The 24,625-nt window shown below is 36.4% G+C and overlaps 1 protein-coding gene across 3 annotated transcripts in view; it reads right to left on the bottom strand.

The window, feature by feature from the left end:
* Nucleotides 1–24,625, bottom strand: part of TMEM57 (transmembrane protein 57) — a 61,061-nt gene that overhangs the window by 35,534 nt on the left and 902 nt on the right. For 2 of the 3 annotated variants that reach the window (XM_008572160.1, XM_008572162.1), the window contains exons 2-6: nt 10,281–10,422; nt 8,638–8,764; nt 4,611–4,734; nt 2,287–2,465; nt 453–954 (exon numbers count right to left, since the gene is read on the bottom strand). In XM_008572160.1, the coding sequence (XP_008570382.1) occupies nt 453–954; nt 2,287–2,465; nt 4,611–4,734; nt 8,638–8,764; nt 10,281–10,422 (1,074 nt within the window). The remainder of the gene's footprint in view (nt 1–452; nt 955–2,286; nt 2,466–4,610; nt 4,735–8,637; nt 8,765–10,280; nt 10,423–24,625) is intronic. The other variant, XM_008572161.1, reaches the window with a different exon arrangement.

Below are 24,625 nucleotides of genomic sequence, written 5' to 3'. Positions count from 1 at the left end.
TGCCAAAAGAACTTTGGATATGCAAATAGAAAAGAACAAGTACTAAAGAAGTGCCTTTCAATACCACTAGAAAAGGGTTAGCTCAATAGGTTACAGCACAGCGTTGTAACACAGTGGTCAAGGGTTTGATCCCCATACCAGCCAGCAGCCAAATAATAATTAAAAAAAAAAAAAAAAAACACTAGTAAGAATCAAGTTACATGTACATTTGTCAAATGTGGAAAGTAATCACTGTCACCTCTTATTCAGAACACTGGAAAGAGCTGAGGTCAATGCTTTAAGACAATGACACAAGGTGGCCAACAAACCCATGTAAAACAAACACCAAAATATCACTAGTCACAGTATCTGATCATGAACAATTCCTACAGGCCCATAAGTGAGTGAGTGTTTTTTAAGAATATGTCAAGTTTATTGCAAAGTGTTGGTAAGGACACAGCATGCACACTTACCTTACCAGTGCATCTGGTTTGCTTAGCTGGTTATTAGGAATACAATTTTCCATTAAGTCCTTGTGTGTACTTGGGTTCTTGCTGGTGCATTTCTGCTTCTTCTCGTTTTTACTAGATGAGGAAGGAATGCTTCCATTTGTGGCGCTATGACTTCGTGGTGAGGAGTTCACAACTCCACTGGCGTTTTTGTAATTTTTTGAGGAAGCAGTGCATGAGTCCTCTTTCAAGAGATTTTCTGTACTTCCCACAAGATCATTATTTAATCTTTTACTATTGATATGGTTTTCCATATACTCAATTTCTTGTATTTTAGAGTCTACAGGTTGTAGAATATTGTTGTTATTTATTCCAAGATTGTGTTTTTTGGCATCCTTGTCCTTTTCTTTTCCTTTTTCTCGGTACTCTATCTCTGGCAAAGTTGTAGAGAGTTTTTTGTTGGCTGGGATACCTCCATTGTGGTGTATAAGGATCGAGGAATCCATATCAGGTAATCCTTTGGCTGCTACAATACCAAAAACAAACCAACAAACAAAAAACCCCACACTGGTATATTTAGTTTTTTTAAAAACATAGACAGATTCAACAAACTGTATTATCTATACTTAGAACTTCACTACATTAACTTGAAAACACATTTAGAAGCAATAACCACAGCTCATTATGCTAACTTCAAGAAGCAAATCCAAATATATTTGAGAAGTTGCACTTTTAGAATATCACCATCATTTATGAACATCAAGCCATTAAAGATTTGGCCTTGAAAATAAGAGCATGGGCCAGCCCATGCCTCACTTGGGAGAGCGTGGTGCTGATAACACCAAGTCAAGGGTTAAGATCCCCTTACCGGTCATCTTTTTAAAAAATAAAAATAAAGAAAAAAGAAAATAAGATCAGGTTTTTATAATTAAGTCATATTTCAAATATCAGTCCAATCAAACTTGTCCATCACTGGGGTGAGAAGACAAAGGCAGATCATTCCCCTAAGAGGCCATATTTTTAAAAATGCCTGGATTAAACAAACTGCTAGTAACTTTACTGAAAAGAAAGAGGTTAAATGAAACAAAAGAAGAGGTGTGATTTTAGGATACAGGACATCTATCCTTTTTCTTGACTCTAATGTTGAGGTAACAAGAAGTCTGTATCATTTACCAGGCCACTTGTAAAGAATTTTCTGTTTCAGGTCTACACATTCCAACTTGTTAAAGTCTGCTTGAAGAGGGACTTTTGCTCCACACCAGAGAAAAGGACTTGGACATTTATTAACTAAAAACATGACCTCAAACTTCCAACTCCCAAACCAAATAAAACTGGTTATTATTGTCAATTCATCTATTTTTATTGGCCCTTGAGAGAGGTCCCATTAGATATGGTTCAATTTAAAATCTACATTACGTTACATGAACATTTAAAATAGGACCTATCCATCTTTGCTCTAATCAGACTTTTGACTTATAAAATTCAGTTCTACATGCCCACATCTCTATCTTGCTTATACTCTGGCTCTTGGCTTGCTTAAATTTCAAATTCACATAGTTACATACTATTTTGCTGCTGAGAATAAATATGTTAAAATATTTATAACAAATAAAATATTAAAATAATAAGATACAAATAATAAAATAAAATAAACATATTTAAAAGCACATGGTGTTCAGAGAGTAGGTAAAAAAACTTCATCCACACTCTATATTTCATGATCAAACAACGGCACTAAGGAGGAACACCAGAAAACAGGAAGATCTAAAATCCTAGCTATTTTTCTAAAAAGAAAATTCCATTAAGAGACAAATAATGACTAGCCTATTGAGCCAACAACTTTAGGGTAAAGACCTACCTTCCTCAGCCTCTTTTTCTTGCTTCTGTAGCATCTGTTGCTCTGGAGGGAGGGCTTGTTGAAGAAGCTGCATGTAAAATTCGTTCTCTTTTTGCACTTCCTTTTGTTTCCTTAACCGCATTTTGTAGCTTACATAACTTTTGAAGCCAAAGCCCAAAGTGACCACAGGGTACCCAATACTAGAAAGAAGACAATCCAGCCAGTAATTGCAAGTTTAAAATGAATCATCATGCATCAAGTTGCACATGAGGACACCAACGACTTAAAATTTAAAAATAAAGGGCTGGTCCGTGGCTCACTTGGGAGAGTGTGGTGCTGATAACAAACACCAAGGCCATGAGTTCGGGTCCCTATATAGGGATGGCCAGTTAGCTTACTTGGGAGAGTGTGGTGCTGACAACACCAAGTCAAGGGTTAAGATCCCCTTACCGGTCATCTTTAAAAAAAAAAAAAAATTAAAAATAAATCCTAGAATTAAAAAATAACTTCTAGTTGATGATGGTAGTTGAGGACAGCATTCAGTAAACACATAAATAAATGTGAGATCTGCTGTGGAAATCAGAGGCAGCTGGCATGTAAAACAAACCCCCAGGGAACAACGGGACTGCTAGACCATAAGAAAACACTTCCCATCAGTCTTTGGTATTCTTCAAAATAATCCAAGTAGTCACCACAGGGACTATCAGATACAGTGACTAAAGAAATACTGAACTGCCTTATGAATTAGAATTTAGACATCTGTATGCTTTTTATATATACTTTTCCTTTATTAACTGGTGCTTTTGAAAAGGACTATACAATTTTAAGAACTAAAAGGGTAAAGATTTTTATGGGTGGACTCAAGTAAACATTGTTAATCGTTAAAAAATCAAAAAAAGGGCTGGCCACTTAGTTTAGATGGTTCGAGCACAGCCTTATAACACCAAGGTCACGGATTCAGATCTCCTTAATGCCCCCCCCCCCAATCAAAAGGACCTCATTTGTTTTTTAATACTAGAAGGCAGGGTTAAATCCAGGTCATGACTTTAACTTAATCTTCTTGCTGCCTGAGGAGTACTGTCACCAGCTATTCCTGGAAAATTAGTTCATAAACACTCTGTCATACATAAATTCAAGAATCATTTAAATAAATATCTGATATTATCAGTGCCAATATTTGGGTTGTACCACCAAATTAAACCAGCTGTACTTACAACTCTAATCTCTGGCATGGAAAGTTAAAATATTTTTATTCAACTCATCAGCGTGTCTAATATTCTGAAGCCTCTGAAAAGTGTCAATCAATATTAAGCTTCACTAACATTAAAACTTATCAATTTAGGGGCCAGCCTGTGGCTCACTTGGGAGAGTGTGGTATTGGTAACACCAAGGCCATGGGTTCGGAGCCCTATATAGGGATGGCCAGTTAGCTCACTTGGGAGAGCGTGGTGCTGACAACACCAAATCAAGGGTTCAGATCCCCTTACTGGTCATCTTTTGAAAAAAAAACTTACCAATTTATAATTAGTCTAAATGTGGTCTCACCTTAAATTTAAAGTGATAAACTTTATTGACTCAGTTTATTTAATTTGCTTGTTTGTGGAAAGACTAAAATACTGGAAACAGTATTTTTTTTTTTTTGGTTGCTCCCTGTTTACCTCGGTTTTTACCATAAATATTAGCAAAAATTGGTGTGTTTAAGAGAAATACGATTTTGGTTGCTCCTTGTTTACCTCGGTTTTTACCATAAATATTAGCAAAAATTGGTGTGTTTAAGAGAAATACGATTTCCACAACACATATAAACAAGTATCAAGATCACTTTCAAAAATGCTTCATGGTTAAGGTTAAATGAAGAATATCTTAATATTCATTTATAATTTGTAAGGAGAAATAATATTCCTTTAAAATTATTAATAATATTCTCTTACTTTTGTAAAAGGGCTAAGGAAATTCCAAGTGTGTTAAGCTTCATGAAGTAGCCATATATTTCATCAATATTTTTTGGAATCATAATCTGATTATACTAAAAATAGCTAACATTTATCAAGCACCTATGTGTTGGGTTTGAAATACTTTACAAGTCACCTCATTTCCTTTCCCACAACCCCATGAGACAGGTAAGAAAACTGAGGCTTAGAGACAATGACAGCCCAAGGCAACACAGCTATAAGGGACAGAGCTGGGATTGAAACACTCATGTGCCTGACAAAAGGCTTATGCTCTTTACTACCATGCTATATTGCTTTTTGGGTTCATGTAAAATTTCTGAGAAAGAATTTACAGTTGAACCTACCATTCTATGTTGAAATGAATTACAGATTAAGAACATATATAATACTTACCAGTGAGCAGCAAATGGACGACAAAGATCTACATGAAAATTTTTGAGATCTTTAAATCTAATTGCTGCTTCAATATAAACAAAGAGTATCCAGAGGGACACTGTAGGCAAACACACTCCCCTTTCTGTGGGAAAGCAACAGAGGAACAAGCATCAATGATACATTTACTAACATAACAGATGGATTATTTGGGAGACTGATTCAACTACAGTAATTTTCATTAAGACTTTCAACTAAACTAAATTAAAAAGCAATTTGATCCAAACTAAAAGCTTTTATATGACAAATTTCACAGAATCATTGGCAGAAATAAAAGACAAACATTCTGACAGAAAATATGCACAATATATGTAAAACAAAGGATTCATAGCCCTGACATACAACGAGCTCCTACAAATCAATAAAAAGGCAACTGAAGAAAAACTTTGCCAGTCAAAAGAGAAGAAATATAGATGGCTAAAAAACATATGAAAAGATCTTCAACTTTACTACTAATTAGGGAGATACAAATTAAAAGAATCAGATGCCATTTTTTTTTAACCTACCAGATAAGCAAAAAATTCAAAAGACAGATAATAGTGTAGGAAGGGTATGGGGAAATGTTCATTCTCATACTTGGCAATAATATAAATCGGGGCAACTTTTTAAAAAGGCAATTTGGCAGTATAATAAAATTTAAAATACTTGTAACTTTGACCCAGAAATTCCACTTCTAGGAATCCACCCTATAGAAATACAAAAGAGCCCTGAGATAAATATGTAAGAATGTTCGCTGTAGTATTTATTTGCAATAGCAAAATTTTAGAACTAATTTAAACATCCATCAACAGAGAAATGTTCAATTATGATAAATCCATATAATGAAATACATTGCAGCTTTTCTAAAGAATAAGAAAGATCTGTACTGTCATGGAATGATCTACATAAAAAAAAATAAAGTTCTCAAAGAATGAGTTGCAGGACAAGGAATGTTTCTGACCTTTAAGTACTGCTCAAAAATTTTTTTTTCTTAACCACAACTCATATTTATTTTGTAATTAAAAACAATTTTCAAGGGGGAAAAAAGAAAAAGCAACTTGTAACAGAATAAATGAGATGCAAATAATGAGAAATTTTCCACTGGCTTTCAGAATCTAAAATCTGCAGGTTAGGTCCATCTATGTGAAGATATGACTAATACTGGGATATTTATGAATGGGAACCACATAGGCATGAGGGGGCAAAAATCACTGACATGATGGTTTTTTGCTAAGGTTCTTTGGGATGAAACTAAAGAAAAATCATAGAATCTTGAAACTAGACAGACCATTTAGTTGAACTTCCTCATTTTGTTGAAGAGAAAAGTAAAGCCCTGAGTTTAAGCAAATTGGATCCAATTTGCAGAGATAGTACTAGGTCTGCTTCCAAAGAGACCCCAAGTCCCCTTAAGACCCAGTCCCTGAGATAAGTAGACATTTGATCTGTTAAGGTAGCTAATGACCTCAACCATTCTTACAGATTTAACATACAAAAAATAGGCATTTTCACAATGTAGGAAGAAAAACAGCAAGCCACAGGATAATGCATTCTCTAAATCATTTCGAAAGCATTTTCAAAAACTTCTATTCCCTATACTCTATATTTTATAAACATTATAAGCACATTACAGAAAAAAAGACAAAACTAGACAAAATACCTGTATTTCTACATCTACCAAATAAATAAAACCACACTGAAAGTATTTTGAACAAGTATAATAATCATATCATACATACAGTTTTGTATCCTGGTTTTTCTTCCCCTCTTAACAAGGCAAAAAGTTTACAATATATTATCATTCATTTGTGGCCATTTATAATTTCATTAACCATTCCTAACAATTTTAAGAAAGAATTTTAAATTTTAATAACTGGAAGAAAAATTAGCCCCAAGTTAAATAAACTGTAATCATATTTATCAGGCCCAATAAGAACACAAAGATTTTTGTTCTGTTTTGTTTAAGCACTAATCATCCCAAATTAAAACTATTTCACGACTTAGCTACTCCAATGTGTATTTCTGAGCCTAGGATTAAAGAGAGCCCAGGATCATTTTGTGACATAAGCTATATTGCTGCCTTATGGGTCATCCTCTGTACTAGTTAATTAGTTCCCAATAGGTTCTATTAATAGTTAGACGGTTAGTTTCTTCTCCACTACTAAGACATTATTGGAAAAATTTAGAGAACTGCTATAATTCAAAATATTTGAGCTAGAAGGCTCCCTTAGACATTATCTGGATTATTCCACCTTCATATGACAGACAAGAAACTAAGACTTAGGGTGATGAGCATAAATGGCAACTCACTCAAAACTGAGGCCCAGGATAAGGAAATAGAAATAAAAACTGGCGCAAAGAAAAATCGTTTTAATTAGAGGAAAGCAGACTAAAGAACCTTCATGGTAGCTCATAAATCAAGTCAGATATGAAAGAGTACTAAATACAGAGAAAACCATGTTCATAGTGGATACTTTGAATAACAGAGCTCAAATGTGTCTTCGACATGGGCCAACATCATCCTCTTAGCAGCTTTAAGAAGAGGATGGATGTTGTTCCTGAGAGCTTTTATTATTTGGCGCTCCCTCAGTGGTCAGAATCCTACAGGTTGCAGCTGGGCCTAGGAATCAAGTTTCATGCAGCTTTGCTGACAAGTGTGAATCTTGACAGCCAATCCTCAAATCCCAGTGCATACCACGTTCAGACTTTCACAGTAGTCTGGAGCTGTCAAAATATCTCACCTGATCTTAGTTTGAAATAACTTAGTTTTGAAATAATAACTTGTTCTGAAACAGAAGTATAGCTTTAAGAAGAGGGGAGGTGACTGTGTAGCTCTACTGTAGTGAGAACACACCTGAGTACACAGAACCACTAAGAATGAGGGAGACCAGGATGGTGAAAGTGCTTAAGATACCATACAAGGAAAAGCCAATGAAACCAGAGATGTTTTTTCCCTACAGAAAAGAATACTTAAGAGGATATGGCAGTGTCTTCAAATCTCTAGAGATCAGACTGGCTGGTGGCTCACTTGGGAGAGTGTGGTGCTGATAATCCCAAGATCAAGGGTTCAGATCCCCTTACAGGCTAGCCAATAAAAATAAATAAATAAATAAATAAATAAAAACAAATCTCTAAAAAATGTTAACATGGAAGGGAGACGGCACCCATTCAGTGTGGCTCTAATGTAGGAGTTCAATGGTAGGCTTGAGGGCATGGGCTGTAAGCCCCTTGAAATCTTAAGAACAAGTTTTGTACATTCCCATATATTTTCCTGGGAAAAGCCTCTCTAAATCCTCTAAGAAATCAGTGAGCCCAGAAACAGTTATGACATACTGTGTCAACAGTATAGGAGGAAAATTCTGGCTCAATATGAGGAAGAACTTTCTATTACAGTTGCCCCAAAACAGAATAGGGTGCCAGGAACAACAGGTAAGTTCCTTGTCACTGCAGGTTTTCAATCAGAGGTGAAAACACCACATGCCAGGGATGCTATAGGAATTCTTGTGCCAAATTAAGGGTTTACTTAAATGGCCTCTGACATTTTTTTCAACGCTGAAATCCATGAGCATTTTTCTCATTTGGCACATGGCTGTCTCCAAGTATACCTAAATAGAATTGACTTCAAGTTTAAAAAAAAATGGATATCTTCATAATGAGAGCTGGTAATTGAAATGCTTACAATCAAGAAAATCAAATTGTAAAGGCTTAAACTTTTGATTCCAATAATGAAAAAAATGTAAAATGTGTTTTTAAAGGTAGATTACAATCTATTAGGAAAAGGAACTTTAAAATGTCCACATTAAGGGCCGGCTTGTGGCTCACTAGGGAGAGTGTGGTGCTGATAACACCAAGTAAAGGGTTAAGACCCCCTTACCGGTCATCTTTAAAAAAAAAAAAAAAAAAAAAATGTCCACATTAAGCTCAACTCTAAATAATTTATTCAAAGAAATCACCACATTTTAAATATTTGCATCTCAGATTTTCATCCATCTAAGAAATTATTAAGACTTACCAGTGTGCCATACGTACTGAACCCATACATATGTGCTAGCAGCAAAAAAGAGCCATTGTATAGGGATGAACAGCAGACATATTATATTTGATGTGAATGCTACACAAACAAAAAATACTGAGAAGGCCTAAAGGGAAAAACAAAACAAAATAAAAAAATGCATCTTAGAACTTATTATTTTCAAACACAGGTTGTTAAAAGCATGTTGTACAAAATCACTGAAACTGCTATCCAATAACTACAGAGCAAGTTAATGACAGAAAATTTTAAACATTTAAAATAATAACGTAAAAAGTAGTGGTTATTTTAACATTAAAGAGTAATACTATTTATGATTCTCAAAGCATAAAGAAGAACTGGAACAGAACAAACTGAGGGTGAACCACAGTGAGTTCATTTGGATTCCACTAGTCACATGAAGAACTAAAATTTTAACAGGGAAAAGCCTCTGCTGTCCTCACAAACCATTCCTACAGAGCCTCATTCTTAAATAGACTTGTTGGAGCACAAATGAACCACAGTATCAGTAAGAAATATGCTGATGTTAATAATTTTAATAACGCAACCTTCCTCTGGACTCCACTATATATAACCAATAGAACATGAGCATGAAACCATCTTTTTTTTCTTTTTCTTTTTTGTCCTTTTTGAGACCGGCCACACTGCGCTCAGCCAGTGAGCGCTGTGAGCGCACCGGTCATATAGGATCCGAACCTGCGCAGGAGCGCTGCTGCACTCCGAGCGCCGCACTCTCCCGAGTGCGCCAAGGGCTCAGCCCGAAACCATCTTTCCAAAGCACCAGGCCTGGGTGGAAAACTTATAAGATGTGGCCATGGAATACAACAGAATTAACACACAAACCAAGGGAACCACCCCAGGCCTATGCCCTTGCTCTAACCTAGCAGTTCTCAAAATGTGGTCTGGGTGGTAGGGGAGTGGTGCTGGTGGGGGTCTTCAAAACTATTTTCATAATAATACTAAGATGTTATCTGCCTTTTCCACACTCATTCACTCATGAGCATGGTGTAATTTTCTAGAAGTTACATGACATGATACTGCAAAAGACTGAGTGCAAAAGCAGATATGAGAATCTAGCTGTCTTTTATTGAGCCAAACACTAAAGAGAATTAATACGCATGTATTTAAATTTTTTTCAGTTTTAATTTCTAATATAGTAAGTATGGATAGATGCAACCCATATTAACACAAGCTGTTTGGAGTCCTCAATACTTTTCAAGAGTGGAAAGGGGTCCTGAGACCAAAAAGTTTGAGAACCACTGCTCTAACTCTAATGCAATCACTAACATAGTAACAGGGGCTCTGGATACACTTCAGAGTAGGATTGGGCAATTATTGCTTCCTCCACTACTTGGTCTCCCTACTGAAGTCTTGTCCCCACCCCAACCCCCTTCTTTTCATTGGAATGGGAGAGGAGGAAATACAACGATTTGATCAGTGGATTTAGACAAAATAGTCTTAAGAGGCCAGTTTTAGTCCACAGATCTTATTAGTTCATCCCAATACTGTCACCTAAGTATTGCTAATAAAATCTACTTTAAACAGTTCACTATCATCTATTCAAGATTTTCTTAGAAGGTTAATTAAATCCCTCATACATGGAAAACATGTATTAGTAAACATACCAGTCCCTGGTACCTGAAGGAATCATACACGCTTCTGATGAAAAGCCAGAATGGCCACAGGTATTCAAATCTGAACTCCAGGACAAAATCTGCCAGGAGGACAAGTGCCCACACTACCAGGAATTTCAGGTATAAAAATGTACTGCAAAATATAAAAATAAATAATTAATTTAAGGTCATTTGTGAAGAATTAAAAATAGACAATGCACTATTTCTGTCTAAAAGAGACAAAAAAAAAAAAAAAAACCTTCATATACCATGAAAACAATGGAGATAAAGAACAAAAAGAGATGCTACTGTGGCCCATCTGAATTTTATTATTTTACTTATTATTATTATTATTTGGTGGCTGCCTGGTATGGGGATCCCAACCATTAACCCTGGTACATCTGAATTTTAAAAGCTCTGTGTTCATTCTGAAACCCACAACTATCAAGATAAGATGATGGAGGCCGGCCTGTGGCTCACTCAGTAGAGTGCGGTGCTGATAACACCAAGGCCACGGGTTCGGATCCTATATAGGGATGGCCGGTTTGCTGACTGGGTGAGTGTGGTGCTGACAACACCAAGTCAAGGGTTAAGATCCCCTTACCGGTCATCTTTTAGAAAAAAAAAAAAAAAAAAAGATAAGATGATGGCCGAAGATGCTTAATTCCATTTAAGATGGAAAAAAACATTTAAAGCATACCACTATTTTAAAAATGTGCTAAGTGTCTGACTTCAAAATACTGCAACACTCTCAAAACTACAGCTTTCAAGCTGTTCTTCATTAGAAGAAAATGTCACAGTTGAAAGCCTTCAAATTTGCTGTTTTCCCACCCCTCTACATCTGTTTGAAGACTCTTTGAAATTCTTGATGCACATCCCCCTATACTCGAAGAATTCCGTCTTTTTTCTCCTTTTTCCTCTTGCTTCTCTATATAGTATTCATCTGCATTAACCAAACAAAAAACTAAGTGATTTCCCAAAATAGACAGAAACTAACTTAGGGAGCCAATGCCAACTACCACCAAGGGCTGCAAAGGCACAAAAATGTACATTAAAGAAAAAAAATCCTTACGCATCCAAGCCTTGTTCTAGCTGAAATGTAAATAAATCCAGTTCCCTCTGGACTTATGTTAAATAGAAACACACTTTGACAAACCAGTTAGGACACATATCTAACCACTGCAGTAGATCAAGGTAAGAACGTGGATAAAAAATTATTTTTTCATACAATCTAAAAGTCCATTTTCCAGTTCATCAGTTGCATAATGTATAATAGAAGCCTTTAGATTCTACCTATTAATAAGTCTCTATTTCTATGTCTCTAATCCTGACGATTCTGAAGTGCATCAAGTTTAGGTATTAAAAAAAGGTTTTCTGGCTGGCCGGTTAGCTAAGTTGGCTGGAGTGCAGTGTTGGTAACACCACAAAGGTCAAGAGTTCAGATCCCATACTGGCCAGCCACCAAAAAGTTTAGGTATTAAAAAAAGGTTTTCTGGCTGGCCGGTTAGCTAAGTTGGCTGGAGCGCAGTGTTGGTAACACCACAAAGGTCAAGAGTTCAGATCCCATACTGGCCAGCCACCAAAAAAAAGAAGGTTTTGTAAAATACATAGATTGGAAATATCTAAAATTCACTTTAACTTGGGATACAGCCTTACATGGTGTTTTGTAATACAAAAATTCCAATATTTATGTGATCAAATTAGCTATTTGAAGAAAAACAACAAAATCACGATTTTAATAAAGCATTTTGAAATATATTTCAATAAGATACAAAAAGACTTATCACTTAGGCAGGAAAAAAAAGCAGGATTCAGCATTGAGGATTCCTTCTGTGCCCTTTGAAGCCATATAGGTAAAAGATGTCAAGAGTAGACACATTTGACCCTCAATAATATATTCATAGTGATACATAATATGTCATCTTGGGTCAATTTCTAATATAAATTCTTAGAACATCTCCAGGTTTGATAGTAAGTTTCTATTAAGAGGTCTGCTGTAAAATCAAGGAACTCAAAGCAAACCAAAAGAACACAATCTTGAATCCCAAGTCCCACCTTTTAGTTTCATTTCACTAGAGTCCTGTTGGCCAGACGAGGACACAGCCCTCATTCTCATTCTTACTCATTAAATCCACAACTGACTCAGTGGAAAGCAATGCACATTTTATTAGAAGGAACAACTGAGTCATGCAGGTATCTGGGAGCACAAATCTAGTTTGAAACTAGATTTCCAAGCTGTTTGACCTTAAAACTAAAAGGTTTCTTTCTTGTGTCCAGAATTGCTTCTAGGTTTGAAGAAGGAATAACAGCTTCTTGGCCATGTTTTTAAGGCATTTAAAAAATGGCATGGAAATACATTTATTTTCCTGATTAATCCTTTTTCCCATGGGGCTGTCTTTGGAATGCAGCTGACTGAGACATGATGGTTACCTCATCACGTCTAGTCATTACCATTTCCCAGGTGAGGAAGGTACAGTATTACCAACTGCTCTCTGCCCAAAATGCCCCCAAGGCATAGCAAGATCCCAGTCCACCTGGCAACATTCACTGTTTAGATAGCATTATCCAAAGAAGGGCAGCCTGTTGAAAACTTTTTAATAACTCAATCATTTAAACCTAAGACAATACAGGAATGATTATCTTTGTTAGTGACTATTCTTTTTCAAATCTGTAACTTGGGGGGCGGTCCTTTTAATACATTTCGTTTCTTTTCAAGAAACTGCTTTCACACCTTTGATGTTCTTTGACACCCAATTCTTACTGAGTCACAGTTTATAAGTACAGGTATCTAAGCTAACTTGATCTTTTACAAACACATGCTATACCCTCAGCTTTCTTCAGGCTCCCGTTTGAGGTGGGCCTGCCTCTAAAATCAAAAGAGATGACCTAATTAACAAAGTTGATTTTCTCTAGGACTAATCTCAAATTCTACTGAGTCATTTCAGTCTTGTGTTTTAGAAAGTTTAAGACAGCTGCCTGATTCAGTGTTCACTCAGTCCTTTATATCAGTAAACCATGCCTGTTATCCTTCTGTAGATACATATGTAAAAGTTAAAACACAAGAAACCTAAAATGACTCTCATCAGTGTAGAAACCCTAACTAATTACTCTACTTCCACATTCTTAAGGTCATAAGATTTTGCCAAATCCAAAGAGATGACATTCCAAAGAGGCAGAAAATTAGACAGGAATTTAAGCCATTATGGCATTCCAAAATATTTCTTTTAAACCATGAATAAAAATGACTAAATATAAAATACCTTTATACACACAGTTCATTATATGACTGATGGTTAACCTGATGTTACTCTGATTCCCTGATCTAAATAAATTTGCTAATAACTATAAATATCCTGAACAAAATTTTAAAACATAACTGCAACAAAGAGATATTTTCCAAAATAATACATTGAAACAAGTGCACACAGTCTTGTAAGCTTCTATTATCGATGCCAATGAAATAAAGAAAAGGCATATGCAAGTATTACCCTTAATGGTGGTGATTCTTCCAAAGTGGATATTAACTATAACATTTTTTTCCCCATTCTGTTTCTACCCTTGCCATTTTCAACCATTTTTACCTGAATCCTTTTAGCCATATTCTACAGCTATGGATTAAGCATCTATGATTAATGAGAAGTACTATTGAACATTCTTCTCTTTCCAAGTAAAGTGCACCTTCTCTCCAGTATTTCTAGCTGCTTGTCACCTAGATCATTTTCTGGAGCCCACCTAATTACCATGGGGTGGCCATCAATCCTCAGTACCTGACCTTTTCTCTAGGCAGACTAATGGCCATTTAGTTCACTTGGTCCTTGCCACAGAAATGAGTCTGTGGAATATTTCATGGCTGTGCTAGTAGCCATCTATCTCAATCCTGGCATTCCTGTCCTCTTGGTAATGGCAACTGTAAATCACCTTTAGCATTCCAGTATGCGGTATGATACTACCTACATCAAACTGCTTTGTCTTCTCTGTTATCCAATACCTCTCCCTATTGGACATCACCTCTAGAATATTCATCCAGCCCCTTATCTGGCTTGTCCTCCTGCTGAAGCCTCACACTGGCTATTTGTAATTACAGCCTTGCTACTCAAAGTATGGTCTGTGGACCAGCAGAATCAGCATCAGATATGAGCTTTTCAGAAAAGCAGAATTTCAGGGCCCACCCCAGACCTATTTACTCTAAACCTATGTTTTAACCAATTCCCTATACTATCTGTGCATACATTAAAATTTAAGAAGCACCGGTCTATAGTATAAAATTCTCATCATCATGGAACTTCCACTGAATTCCATGATGTCTCAGAAAGAAGACAATATTCTAATCAGATCATCAGTACTTATTGCTAAACTGTTGACTGTCCTTCCCTCAAGTGGGAACATTTAAACTGCTCAAGGTTAGTTCTCCCATTTTTCTACATTTCTTAGTCACAGAGAAAATCCTTATCTAAGTACAATTAAAATTAAACAAAGCACTCCCATTGCTACTCATCCTTCAGCACATAGCATGAGCCTCATTTCCTCAAAAAAAGCCCCCCGGACCCCAAAATAAAGACTAGGACCCCATTATACACTCCCATATCATCCTGTATTATAATTACAATTATAACTAAATAGTATTTTGTGTAATTAGTTGTTTGGATGTAAAGTCCACAAGAACAAAGAAGCTACCCATTATATGTTCCCCTCTTTATCTCCTCAGTGTCCAGCACGGCACCTTGCACGATGCAGGAGCTTAGCAATTTTTTTTCCCCAACCAATATTTGTTGAATGAATGACCTGTAATGCAGAAAAATGTTTAGGACTGACAGTAGGGCTTTTATCAAAGTACACACTCACAATGAAGACAGAGGAAGAGAGGACGCACAGGTGACTAGGAAGGCTATCTGAACAAAGCAACATGGACAAAGGTAACTAACAAACACAGCTTCTGCCTGAAGGGTCACCATGCACCTGCTCCCAATCTGTTCTGACTGTTCTTCACTAGGAAGAAATGAATCCAATAAGCTTTGCTCTGGGTGCCAGACTATCACCCTGTTTGGCCTACCTGCAACTGGTTCTGACTACAGCAGTGGTTCTCAAAATATCTTCTATTAAGCCAAGTATTAAAGAGATATGCAAAAATGCAAAACCGTTCTTCTCATTGGCTTATTGTTATTTTTAAACATATTAATAAATGTTTTAAATTCTCATTTTTAATTTCTAATACAGTAAAATTGGTAGATATAACCCATATAAACCAAAGAACTTTTATTTATTTATTTATTTATTTAATTTTTAAAAAAGATGACCAATAAGGGGATCTTAACCCTTGACTTGGTGTTGTCAGTACCATGCTCACTTCTCATTTTTAATTTCTAATACAGTAAAATTGGTAGATATAACCCATATAAACCAAAGAACTTTTATTTATTTATTTATTTATTTATTTAATTTTTTAAAAAGATGACCAATAAGGGGATCTTAACCCTTGACTTGGTGTTGTCAGTACCATGCTCACCCAGTGAGCTAACTGGCCATCCCTATATGGGATCCGAACCCATGGCCTTGGTGTTATCAGCACCACACTCTCTCAAGTGAGCCACAGGCCGGCCCCAAACCAAAGCTCTTTTTGATTCCCAATCATTTTTCAGAGTGTAAAGAGGTCCTGAGACAAAAAACTTTGAGAAATGATAGACTAAGAAAGTTGTGTGTGGGCTTCAAGATAAAATGGCCTGGAACCACTGCTGCAGCCTGCAAGTTCATCCATGTGTAAAATCCAGAAAAGGGGAGCAGGATGAGAAAACCCAAGCTGTTCCATATTTCTCTTCTCTATTCTAGGCCTCCTGCAGACTGCAAAGGGAACCTTTCTAGAGTCAATTACATACACACACACAGACTCACACATATATACATGTACAACCACTGCAATCTACACAAATCTAACAGTGTGAACTATGCCCAATTTAAAAGAAAAAAAAAAAAAAACTTAGAATGGAAATCACTAAAAAAGCTTTTAAGCATTTTCTGGTATATTATTTTTATAAAGGATTATATAGACCAGAGATACCAAAGGCAGGTATGGTAACCTAATGCAATTAGAGAGTTTAGAGTTTTAGAATTTCTGCTTCAAAAACACTTTTAATAGTATAGGGCTGATCAGTCAGCTCTCTTGGTTACAGCTTGGTACTGATAACACCAAGGTGAAGGGTTCAAATCCTGGTACCAGCCAGCCATCAAAAGAAAAAACAAACAAAAAAAACCAACAAGAAAACATAGCGTTGAGTCAATGGGGTTTGGGATGAGGAGGGGTGAAGAAGCAAAATAGGAGGAAAAAAAGCAATTCACAGGTCCTAAAAAAAACTGTTAACATTATGTAAACATTAGTAATTCATTTCATAAATGAATCAAGTGTTATGCTTTGTATCATTCAGTAATAACTTACTTAATCACACTTTACATTTATATCACACTTGTAACTTTTCCAAAAGCTTTCACATTAATTATCTCATTTTATCCTCACAACTGTGAAGTAGGCAGGGCAGTTACTGCCTTTTATAGGAAAGAAACCTGAGGAACAGCAAATAAGCTGCAGGCCACTATTGAAAAAGCACAGAAAGAGAAGTTAGGAGAACACAGAGGGAACGGTGTGAATTCTACATGGAACCTTGTGTTGCTGCTAAAATGAATAAGGTAAATCTCTATATAAAGGGCTGGCCCGTGGCTCACTTGGGAGAGTGTGGTGCTGATAACACCAAGGCCATGGGTTTGGATCCCATATAGGGATGGCTGGTTAGCTCACTGGGTGAGCATGGTGCTGACAACACCAAGTCAAGGGTTAAGATCCTCTTACCAGTCATCTTTAAATAAAAAAAAAAAAAAATCTCTATATAAAGAAGTGAACATGTAAGATAGAATCCTATTTTTGTTAAGAAAGAAATACATATGTTTGTTTATATAGAAAAAAGAAGGAACTATATTTATAAGTTATATAATAGCAATCATCCCAGGGCAGGACTATTAAGGGCTTTTACATTATTCTTACACATTGTCATAGTGCTTTAATTTTTTTTATAACAAGCATGTGTTACTTCTTTTTAATTTTTCATTTTGAAATAATTTTATACTTACAGGAGAGTTGCAAAAATAGTATGAAGATTTCCCTTATACCTTTCACCCAGATTCCACAAACAATAAAACATTTTATCAAGTTTCTGTTATCATTCTCTCCCTATATTTATGTATAATATTTTATTCTTGAGCCATTGAAAAATAAGTTGTAGACATACTGTCCCTTTATTCCAAATTTTCCCCAAACAAGGACATTCTCTTCTATAACCACAGTACAATTATCAAAATCGGGAAATGAACATTAATATAGTACTATTATCTAATCTATAGACCTTATTCAAATTTCAGTAATTATCTCACTGTTGTCCTTTGCAGTTATAAATAGACTGATTGATTGATTGATAGATCAATCCTGGTCCAGGCTCATATGTGCATTAAGTTGTCATGTCTATACTATTTTTACTTAATAGAGGAGAGATTCCTATTTTGAAGAGGAAAAAAGGTTAATGGCCTTGGGCAAAACACTCATAATACCTACTGCTTCACCTGGAAAATGAAGATAATGACACTTGCCCTACATGTAGTGGAGAGTTTGAGAGAATCATATAAATTATTACATATAAGCACCATTCAGAAAGGATAAAACGATACTACACAAAGAGAGGGGACTTTGGAGTTAGATATGGGTCTCTATCAAGTAACTAAACCTCCTGCAAACCTCAGTTTCCTCACCTGAGAAACAGAAGCTAATACCTTTACTGGGACTAAAAAAAGATAATGAAGGTAAAAATATAATAACATAGTAGTACATAGTAACAACAGCAAACAACTTTTTGAGCTAAGTGTTTTATGTGACATTTCAATTATTTTTATAAGGACCCTATAAAGTACGTGATAGAGTATTATCCTCATTTTACAGATGAGAAAACTGAGGGTTAGAATGAGTCAATGACCTGCTTTAGATCACACTAGTGTCAGAGCAGAATTTGAACTCAATTTCATATGATTCCAAAGCCTATATGCTTATCTACCACACTTGATTTTCTCATCTTATGTTAGAGGGTCACTAAATATTATTTTCTTTCTTCATACCCCTTCCTACACACATATTCAAGTTATATAATTCTTTAATTCTCCAAGAGAACAAAGTTTTTAATAAAATCAGCAGATGTACTTTATGAAAGAATAAACTGTCACTATCTTAATTCATAAACTATCAATTTATAAACTTAATTTGTAAACACACTATGAAGCTCTACAGAAAAAAAAAATTTAAAGTGAAATGTTCGGGCCGGCCCGGTGGCGCACTGGAGAGTGCGCCGCTTGGGAGCGCGGTGGCGCTCCCGCCGAGGGTTCGGATCCCATGTGGAGACCGGTTCCCGCTCACTGGCTGAGCTCGGTGCGGGCGCAACACCAAGGGTTGTGATCCCGTTACCGGTCAGTAAAAAAGACAAAAAGGGAAAAAAAAAAGAATTTGAACTCAATTTCATATGATTCCAAAGCCTATATGCTTATCTACCACACTTGATTTTCTCATCTTATGTTAGAGGGTCACTAAATATTATTTTCTTTCTTCATACCCCTTCCTACACACATATTCAAGTTATATAATTCTTTAATTCTCCAAGAGAACAAAGTTTTTAATAAAATCAGCAGATGTACTTTATGAAAGAATAAACTGTCACTATCTTAATTCATAAACTATCAATTTATAAACTTAATTTGTAAACACACTATGAAGCTCTACAGAAAAAAAAAATTTAAAGTGAAATGTTCGGGCCGGCCCGGTGGCGCACTGGAGAGTGCGCCGCTTGGGAGCGCGGTGGCGCTCCCGCCGAGGGTTCGGATCCCATGTGGAGACCGGTTCCCGCTCACTGGCTGAGCGCGGTGCAGGCGCAACACCGAGGGTTGTGATCCCGTTACCGGTCAGTAAAAAAGACAAAAAGGAAAAAAAAAATAAATAAATAAAGTGAAATGTTCTTTAAGGAAATAACTATGGCACAAAAGATGGGACTACTCAAGTCTTCATTCCAACAATATTCACACTGCTAAAATGGTCATTGTAATAGAGAAACATGTAATTTAAAAATAAAAAGATTGAACTCATTTTAATAAACTCAGAAACACAACAAACTATGAGGAATAGCTCATTAAGTGTAGAAAAAGACAAGAAAAGAATTCTTATTACATCTGAGAAAGAAGACTCAAGCCTCAGTATTTTTCTCATCTGAGACAGGAATTCTTGTTTTGTTCATGAACTTGGCATTTATTTTCTCTAGTGTTCCAGTGCCCTTGCTACAAGACAGACAAAGTACTGACTTTAGTACTGAGCCACTAATTTGGTTTTTAAGAGAGTTTTGAAGATGAACAATGTAATAACATAATTTAAAAACAGAGTGAGACTATTTCAAGCTGCGTCCTCTAGGTTGGGCAGGAAACAGATTCCAAATAGCTCAAATGCATCATTGATACAGATGATATACCTAAAGTGGACTAGTTGTACCATCTCAATCAACTAAAGGCAAAACCTCTAAAAAAGAAAAGGCAACAGGGCAGATGGGGTGAGGGATAAATTGCTTCTGACGTAAAAAATATATATATTTCTGATGTCACAATCCCATGACTCATTTCTTCATTAAGGGCAGCAGAGAAAAAATATAAAGAAATAAAGATTAGTGCTATGAAAGAGCTTCAAAGGCTGGAGGATGACAGGTATCTTGGAAGGCTGATGAGTTGAGACCAATTTAATGTCAGTTAAGTTAAACGTCAAATTAAAGATATAAAGCCTCAAAGAATATTCTTTAACAGTTGATTAAATTTTTAAAAAGTTTCCACTGCCAGGATGCATATGCATGAAGGTGAGAGATCTTGAGGAAGTAGTCACTTCTTAAGGATTTAAAGAAATCCACAATGGAAAAAAATCTAGCTGATGATATCGTATAACTTCGTACAAATTAAAGATATAAAGCCTCAAAGAATATTCTTTAACAGTTGATTAAATTTTTAAAAAGTTTCCACTGCCAGGATGCATATGCATGAAGGTGAGAGATCTTGAGGAAGTAGTCACTTCTTAAGGATTTAAAGAAATCCACAATGGAAAAAAAATCTAGCAGAGGATATGTGTTTCTATGGTTGGTATGTGCCATTTTACTTATGCAGCTTGTTGGGCAGCCAACTTACTTTTCTTCTGGACCTAATTCTTGAAAAAGATCCAAGTAAAATAATTATGCCCAAATCTAGTAAACCTAGAGAATAAAGTAATCAGTATATTTGAAGAGCACACTAAATTTTATAAAGACAAGTAACACAATTACATTATTTCACTTAACTATGTGAAATTCCTATCTACCCTCCATACTCCATGAGATGCTAGTCAAGAAAATGACAAAACAAAATACACATATATACACATAAAACCTCAAAGGGATAACATCAGTGGGGAGATCTGGAGAAATGGACAAAGAAAGACTCTGGAAATGTAACTGCTTACAGAACATGAATTGGGTTCATGATATACAGACAAATAACTACTAAGAAAGTGAAAATAAAAGTTAAAATGCCTACCATTAAAATCAATCTCCAAATCTAGTGAGATTCAAGAAAGACTGTGAGGAATCAATGTGAAGAAAAAAAAAGAATATCATTGATAAAACAGGAAGCTTTTAGGGAAATAATCTGAAATGAATAGATCATGTTCTCTCCTTTTCCCCTCAACCCAGCAGCAACAATTTAAAGGGATTTTCAAAACCCCTAATGGAACTAAACTGCCAAGACTGCTCAGACAAGAAGAATCATAATGAAAGTTGGAGGAAAGTACTTTTTTTAAAGGTAGTACACTAAATTAAATGCAAACACTCCAGTGGGGCAGATCTTTAAAATGTATTTGGCGGAAACCACAGATATAAGGGTTTAGCTAAACATTTCACTGCATAGGTTAGTGAAAACCTTTCAATTTCTCCATTATACTCACCACCTTCCCAACCTTCCCCTAAAACAATACAGAACCTATCACTTTCAAGTCAGATCCAGTGTTGTTGAAGCTAAAGCCTACCAAGATTACTGTAATGCTCTTAGGCTATGAGGTTGCAACACTGGTATCTGGGGTTTCAGTTGCAGAACACATGTACAATCAAGGCAGCCAAGGGTCATGCAAGCCTCCAGCAACTTTAATAAGCATCGCCCAAAGGAGTCTAAAACCAGGCTTAGAAAATGTCATTAAGGAAGCAGGAAAAGCAGTCAGTGAAATTGGTAGAGACCAGATTATCTAGACAAGGGTCTGTAAAAGGAAATTGGGAAGCTGTGAAGGATGTAAAATTTGGTCATTTAAAACAGTTGCTTTCAGGGCTGGCCCATGGCTCACTCGGGAGAGTGTGGTGCTGACAACACCAAGTCAAGGGTTAAGATCCCCTTACCGGTAATCTTTAAAAAAAAAAAAAGTCATCTCCGAGGAGCTCCAAAGATCGAACTCCTCTCTGAAATAAAGATGGAAAAGGTACCGTATACACGAGGGCTGTCTGAGTCCTTAGTCCTAGTTTTAAAGCATTAAGCTGCAAGTCAGAAACAGTACTGTACCGCCTAAGCTTCAGGCAACACTACAAGCAGAATCCAGCACAGGAAGACAGGAAGTACTCATAAATTCACAATGAAGGGGTGCTTCCTTCAACCACCAGTAACAAGTATAAAAGTTGTTTCCCAGAGCTTAAAACACACACCTTACTTAAAATTCTTATCAAATAGTACTTATTTGTATAAGTAACAATTTTAACTGTAGAGACTTGGAATATACTTTAAATATAAACGTTTCTGCCTCCATCTTCTACTTACCAAAACTTATCTCCTTGTCTTCCTATTATAAAGTCAGTAATTCTCAGGGGGAAGGGCATGGGGAGTATGGCAGGGTGAGAGGTGGGGATGAACTACACAGAATTCCCTTAAGACTTTTAAAAACTACATAGCACCCCAACCCCACCTCGCCTGGGGAATCACCACCTGCAATGAGGTACTACTGTTGGGAATGTCTGGCGCATGTGTGTGAAGGCAGATACAGGGAGAGCACCACTTTCTGAAAATCGGAGACTTCAAATGCAATAGATTTTTCATTTTACTTTCTTTTATTAATAAATTATTTTCATAATTTTCAAAATACTTTCACATCTATCATGGGTTCAGATCCCCGTACCAGCCAGCCACACAAAAAAAAAAAAACACAAAAAACACAAAGCTCTCTGTTTAATGAGACCAAAATTGGCCAGATGTTGAGAAATAAAATGGGCAATAGATGGTGTGAAAAACAATTTAGTATAGACTTAAATTTGATGATCAACAGGAATCTGATATTCATGAATCCTCAAATGTCCTAATTTATAAGTAGTCCCCTCGTTCTGTTCGCTTCAGAAATAACTGGAAAATTTCTAAATCTCTCTTATAGAACAGAATTGCAAAAAATATATATAATCTTGTTCTTCAGTCCAATACTCCATAATATAAACTAAGAAACAGATAAGTGCATTGAAATGCTTATTTGATATATGATGCTCCAACCAGGAAAGACAGGTAGAAATATATTTAGGTCTTCTATTAACATTTAAATAATGCCAAAGGAGAGCAAACAGATTTAAGAGCTGAAGCATTGCTAGTATTTTTAAATTTTACAGATAAAACTCTGAACAACTGGCATATGGTATTTACTATTAAACTTTAGGGTAAGAAAATTCAAATTCTAAAGCCATCAGTAAAATAACAGATCTTCATTAGACAACGAATTCACTTCTTCACACTTACTCACACTGATTGAGTGGCTACTATGGTACAAATAGTAAACTGGGTGCATTTGTTTAAATACAAAGAGAAGTTGAAACACAATATGTAAACAATATAGGACTCTCAATCTTCTTGCTTAAATGGAGGTACATCATCTCATGTTACTGTAAGTAGCAGCCAGTCAAATGCCACAGTTGTCCTAAATCTACCAACTCTGTTTAATATGCTTTTTCTATTCTTGTGTCACTATTAATGTTAAGTTGTTCAAATATTTTTCAATAGCCAGGGAAAAAAACCTTTCTTAATTCAAGAATTTATAGTGTGTGTAACATGAACTGAAGAGACCTTTCCATTAAACCTGTAGGAAAAAATGTTTTTGCTTTTACAGTTTTAGTTAAAATGGTCAGGTTTGACTGACTCAGCATGCATTTTGGTCTGCTGTACTCACTGCTGTGTCCTTACTGGCTAAAATAGTGCCTTGCACACAGTATATATATATATATATATATTTGTTGAAATGAATGACTTGTTCCTATGATCTATGCCTCATTACACAAGGATATATCCAAGAACTTTTTACTTTGACTTCTTAATGCTTTTAAATTTTAAGTAAAGAAAACTCCCAGTGTTTACGTCAGTCAGCTGTTTGTGGAAAGCAAGCATTCCACAAGTGTAAACAAGAGCATGTGCAAGGTGTACAGTTATGTTAAGACAACTTGGGTGTCAGCAGCTACCTCACATATTTTTCTAAGTCGAACAGCCAGAAGAGCCAGATTGTAAAAACACCATGAGGATTCAATTAAGCCTATATCCACATGCTGAGAATTTTCCTTTGTAAACTAATTACTTCTCCACTAAAATTGTTTCTTTATTAAGGCAAGTACAATTCAGCATTAACACTCTGAAAAGAAACAGAAAATAAGTCTACACAAATTGGGCTTGGAGAAGCTATGATAGTCACTAAGTTGCCCCATGAACCTGTTGTCCTCTCCCTCAGGACTGAATTCAACTTCTACTTAAAGAGACCTTGCTTTTCTTTCGGAGGAAAAGAAAAAAAATGAGTTTGGAGAAAATCCCTTTTAAAAGGTTCGAAGAAAACTATGTTTGAAATTGTCAAAATAATGTTTGCTGAAAAACTGATCATCAGCCCCTTCCGAGTCTGGAGCGGGACCTCAGGGCATGATTTGGGGGTATGAGTTCCAGCCTCGGTGCCAGTTCGGGATCCCATATGGGAAGCAGAAGGCGAAAGTAGGGGCGGCGTGGCTCTGGTCCAGTCTGCCAGAAGCCCGGGGGACCGAGGGGCCAGGTCTGGTCCCAACTTTGTCAGCCTTCCCCTCTCCCCGTGCGTATGGTCCACGCGCCTCCCGGCTCAGGCCGGCAAACTCCCTAGCTAGAGCGGGGCTCCAGTGCCAGCGGAGGTCAGCCGGGGGGCCTGGGAGTAACCCTTGGGTCCCGGCGGCGCCGGGCGGGGAGGGGTTCGCCGCCCCTCCCCCGGCGAGCCCGGGCGCTCCCAACGGCGGCGCGGCGGCTCCCTCAGTCCGCAC

The sequence above is a fragment of the Galeopterus variegatus genome, unplaced genomic scaffold (genome assembly GCF_000696425.1).
Source record: "Galeopterus variegatus unplaced genomic scaffold, G_variegatus-3.0.2 Scaffold761, whole genome shotgun sequence".
NCBI classification, from domain to species: Eukaryota; Metazoa; Chordata; class Mammalia; order Dermoptera; family Cynocephalidae; genus Galeopterus; species Galeopterus variegatus.
Note: the sequence above shows the minus strand (reverse complement) of the source record. Positions and strands in the feature narration are given on the sequence as shown.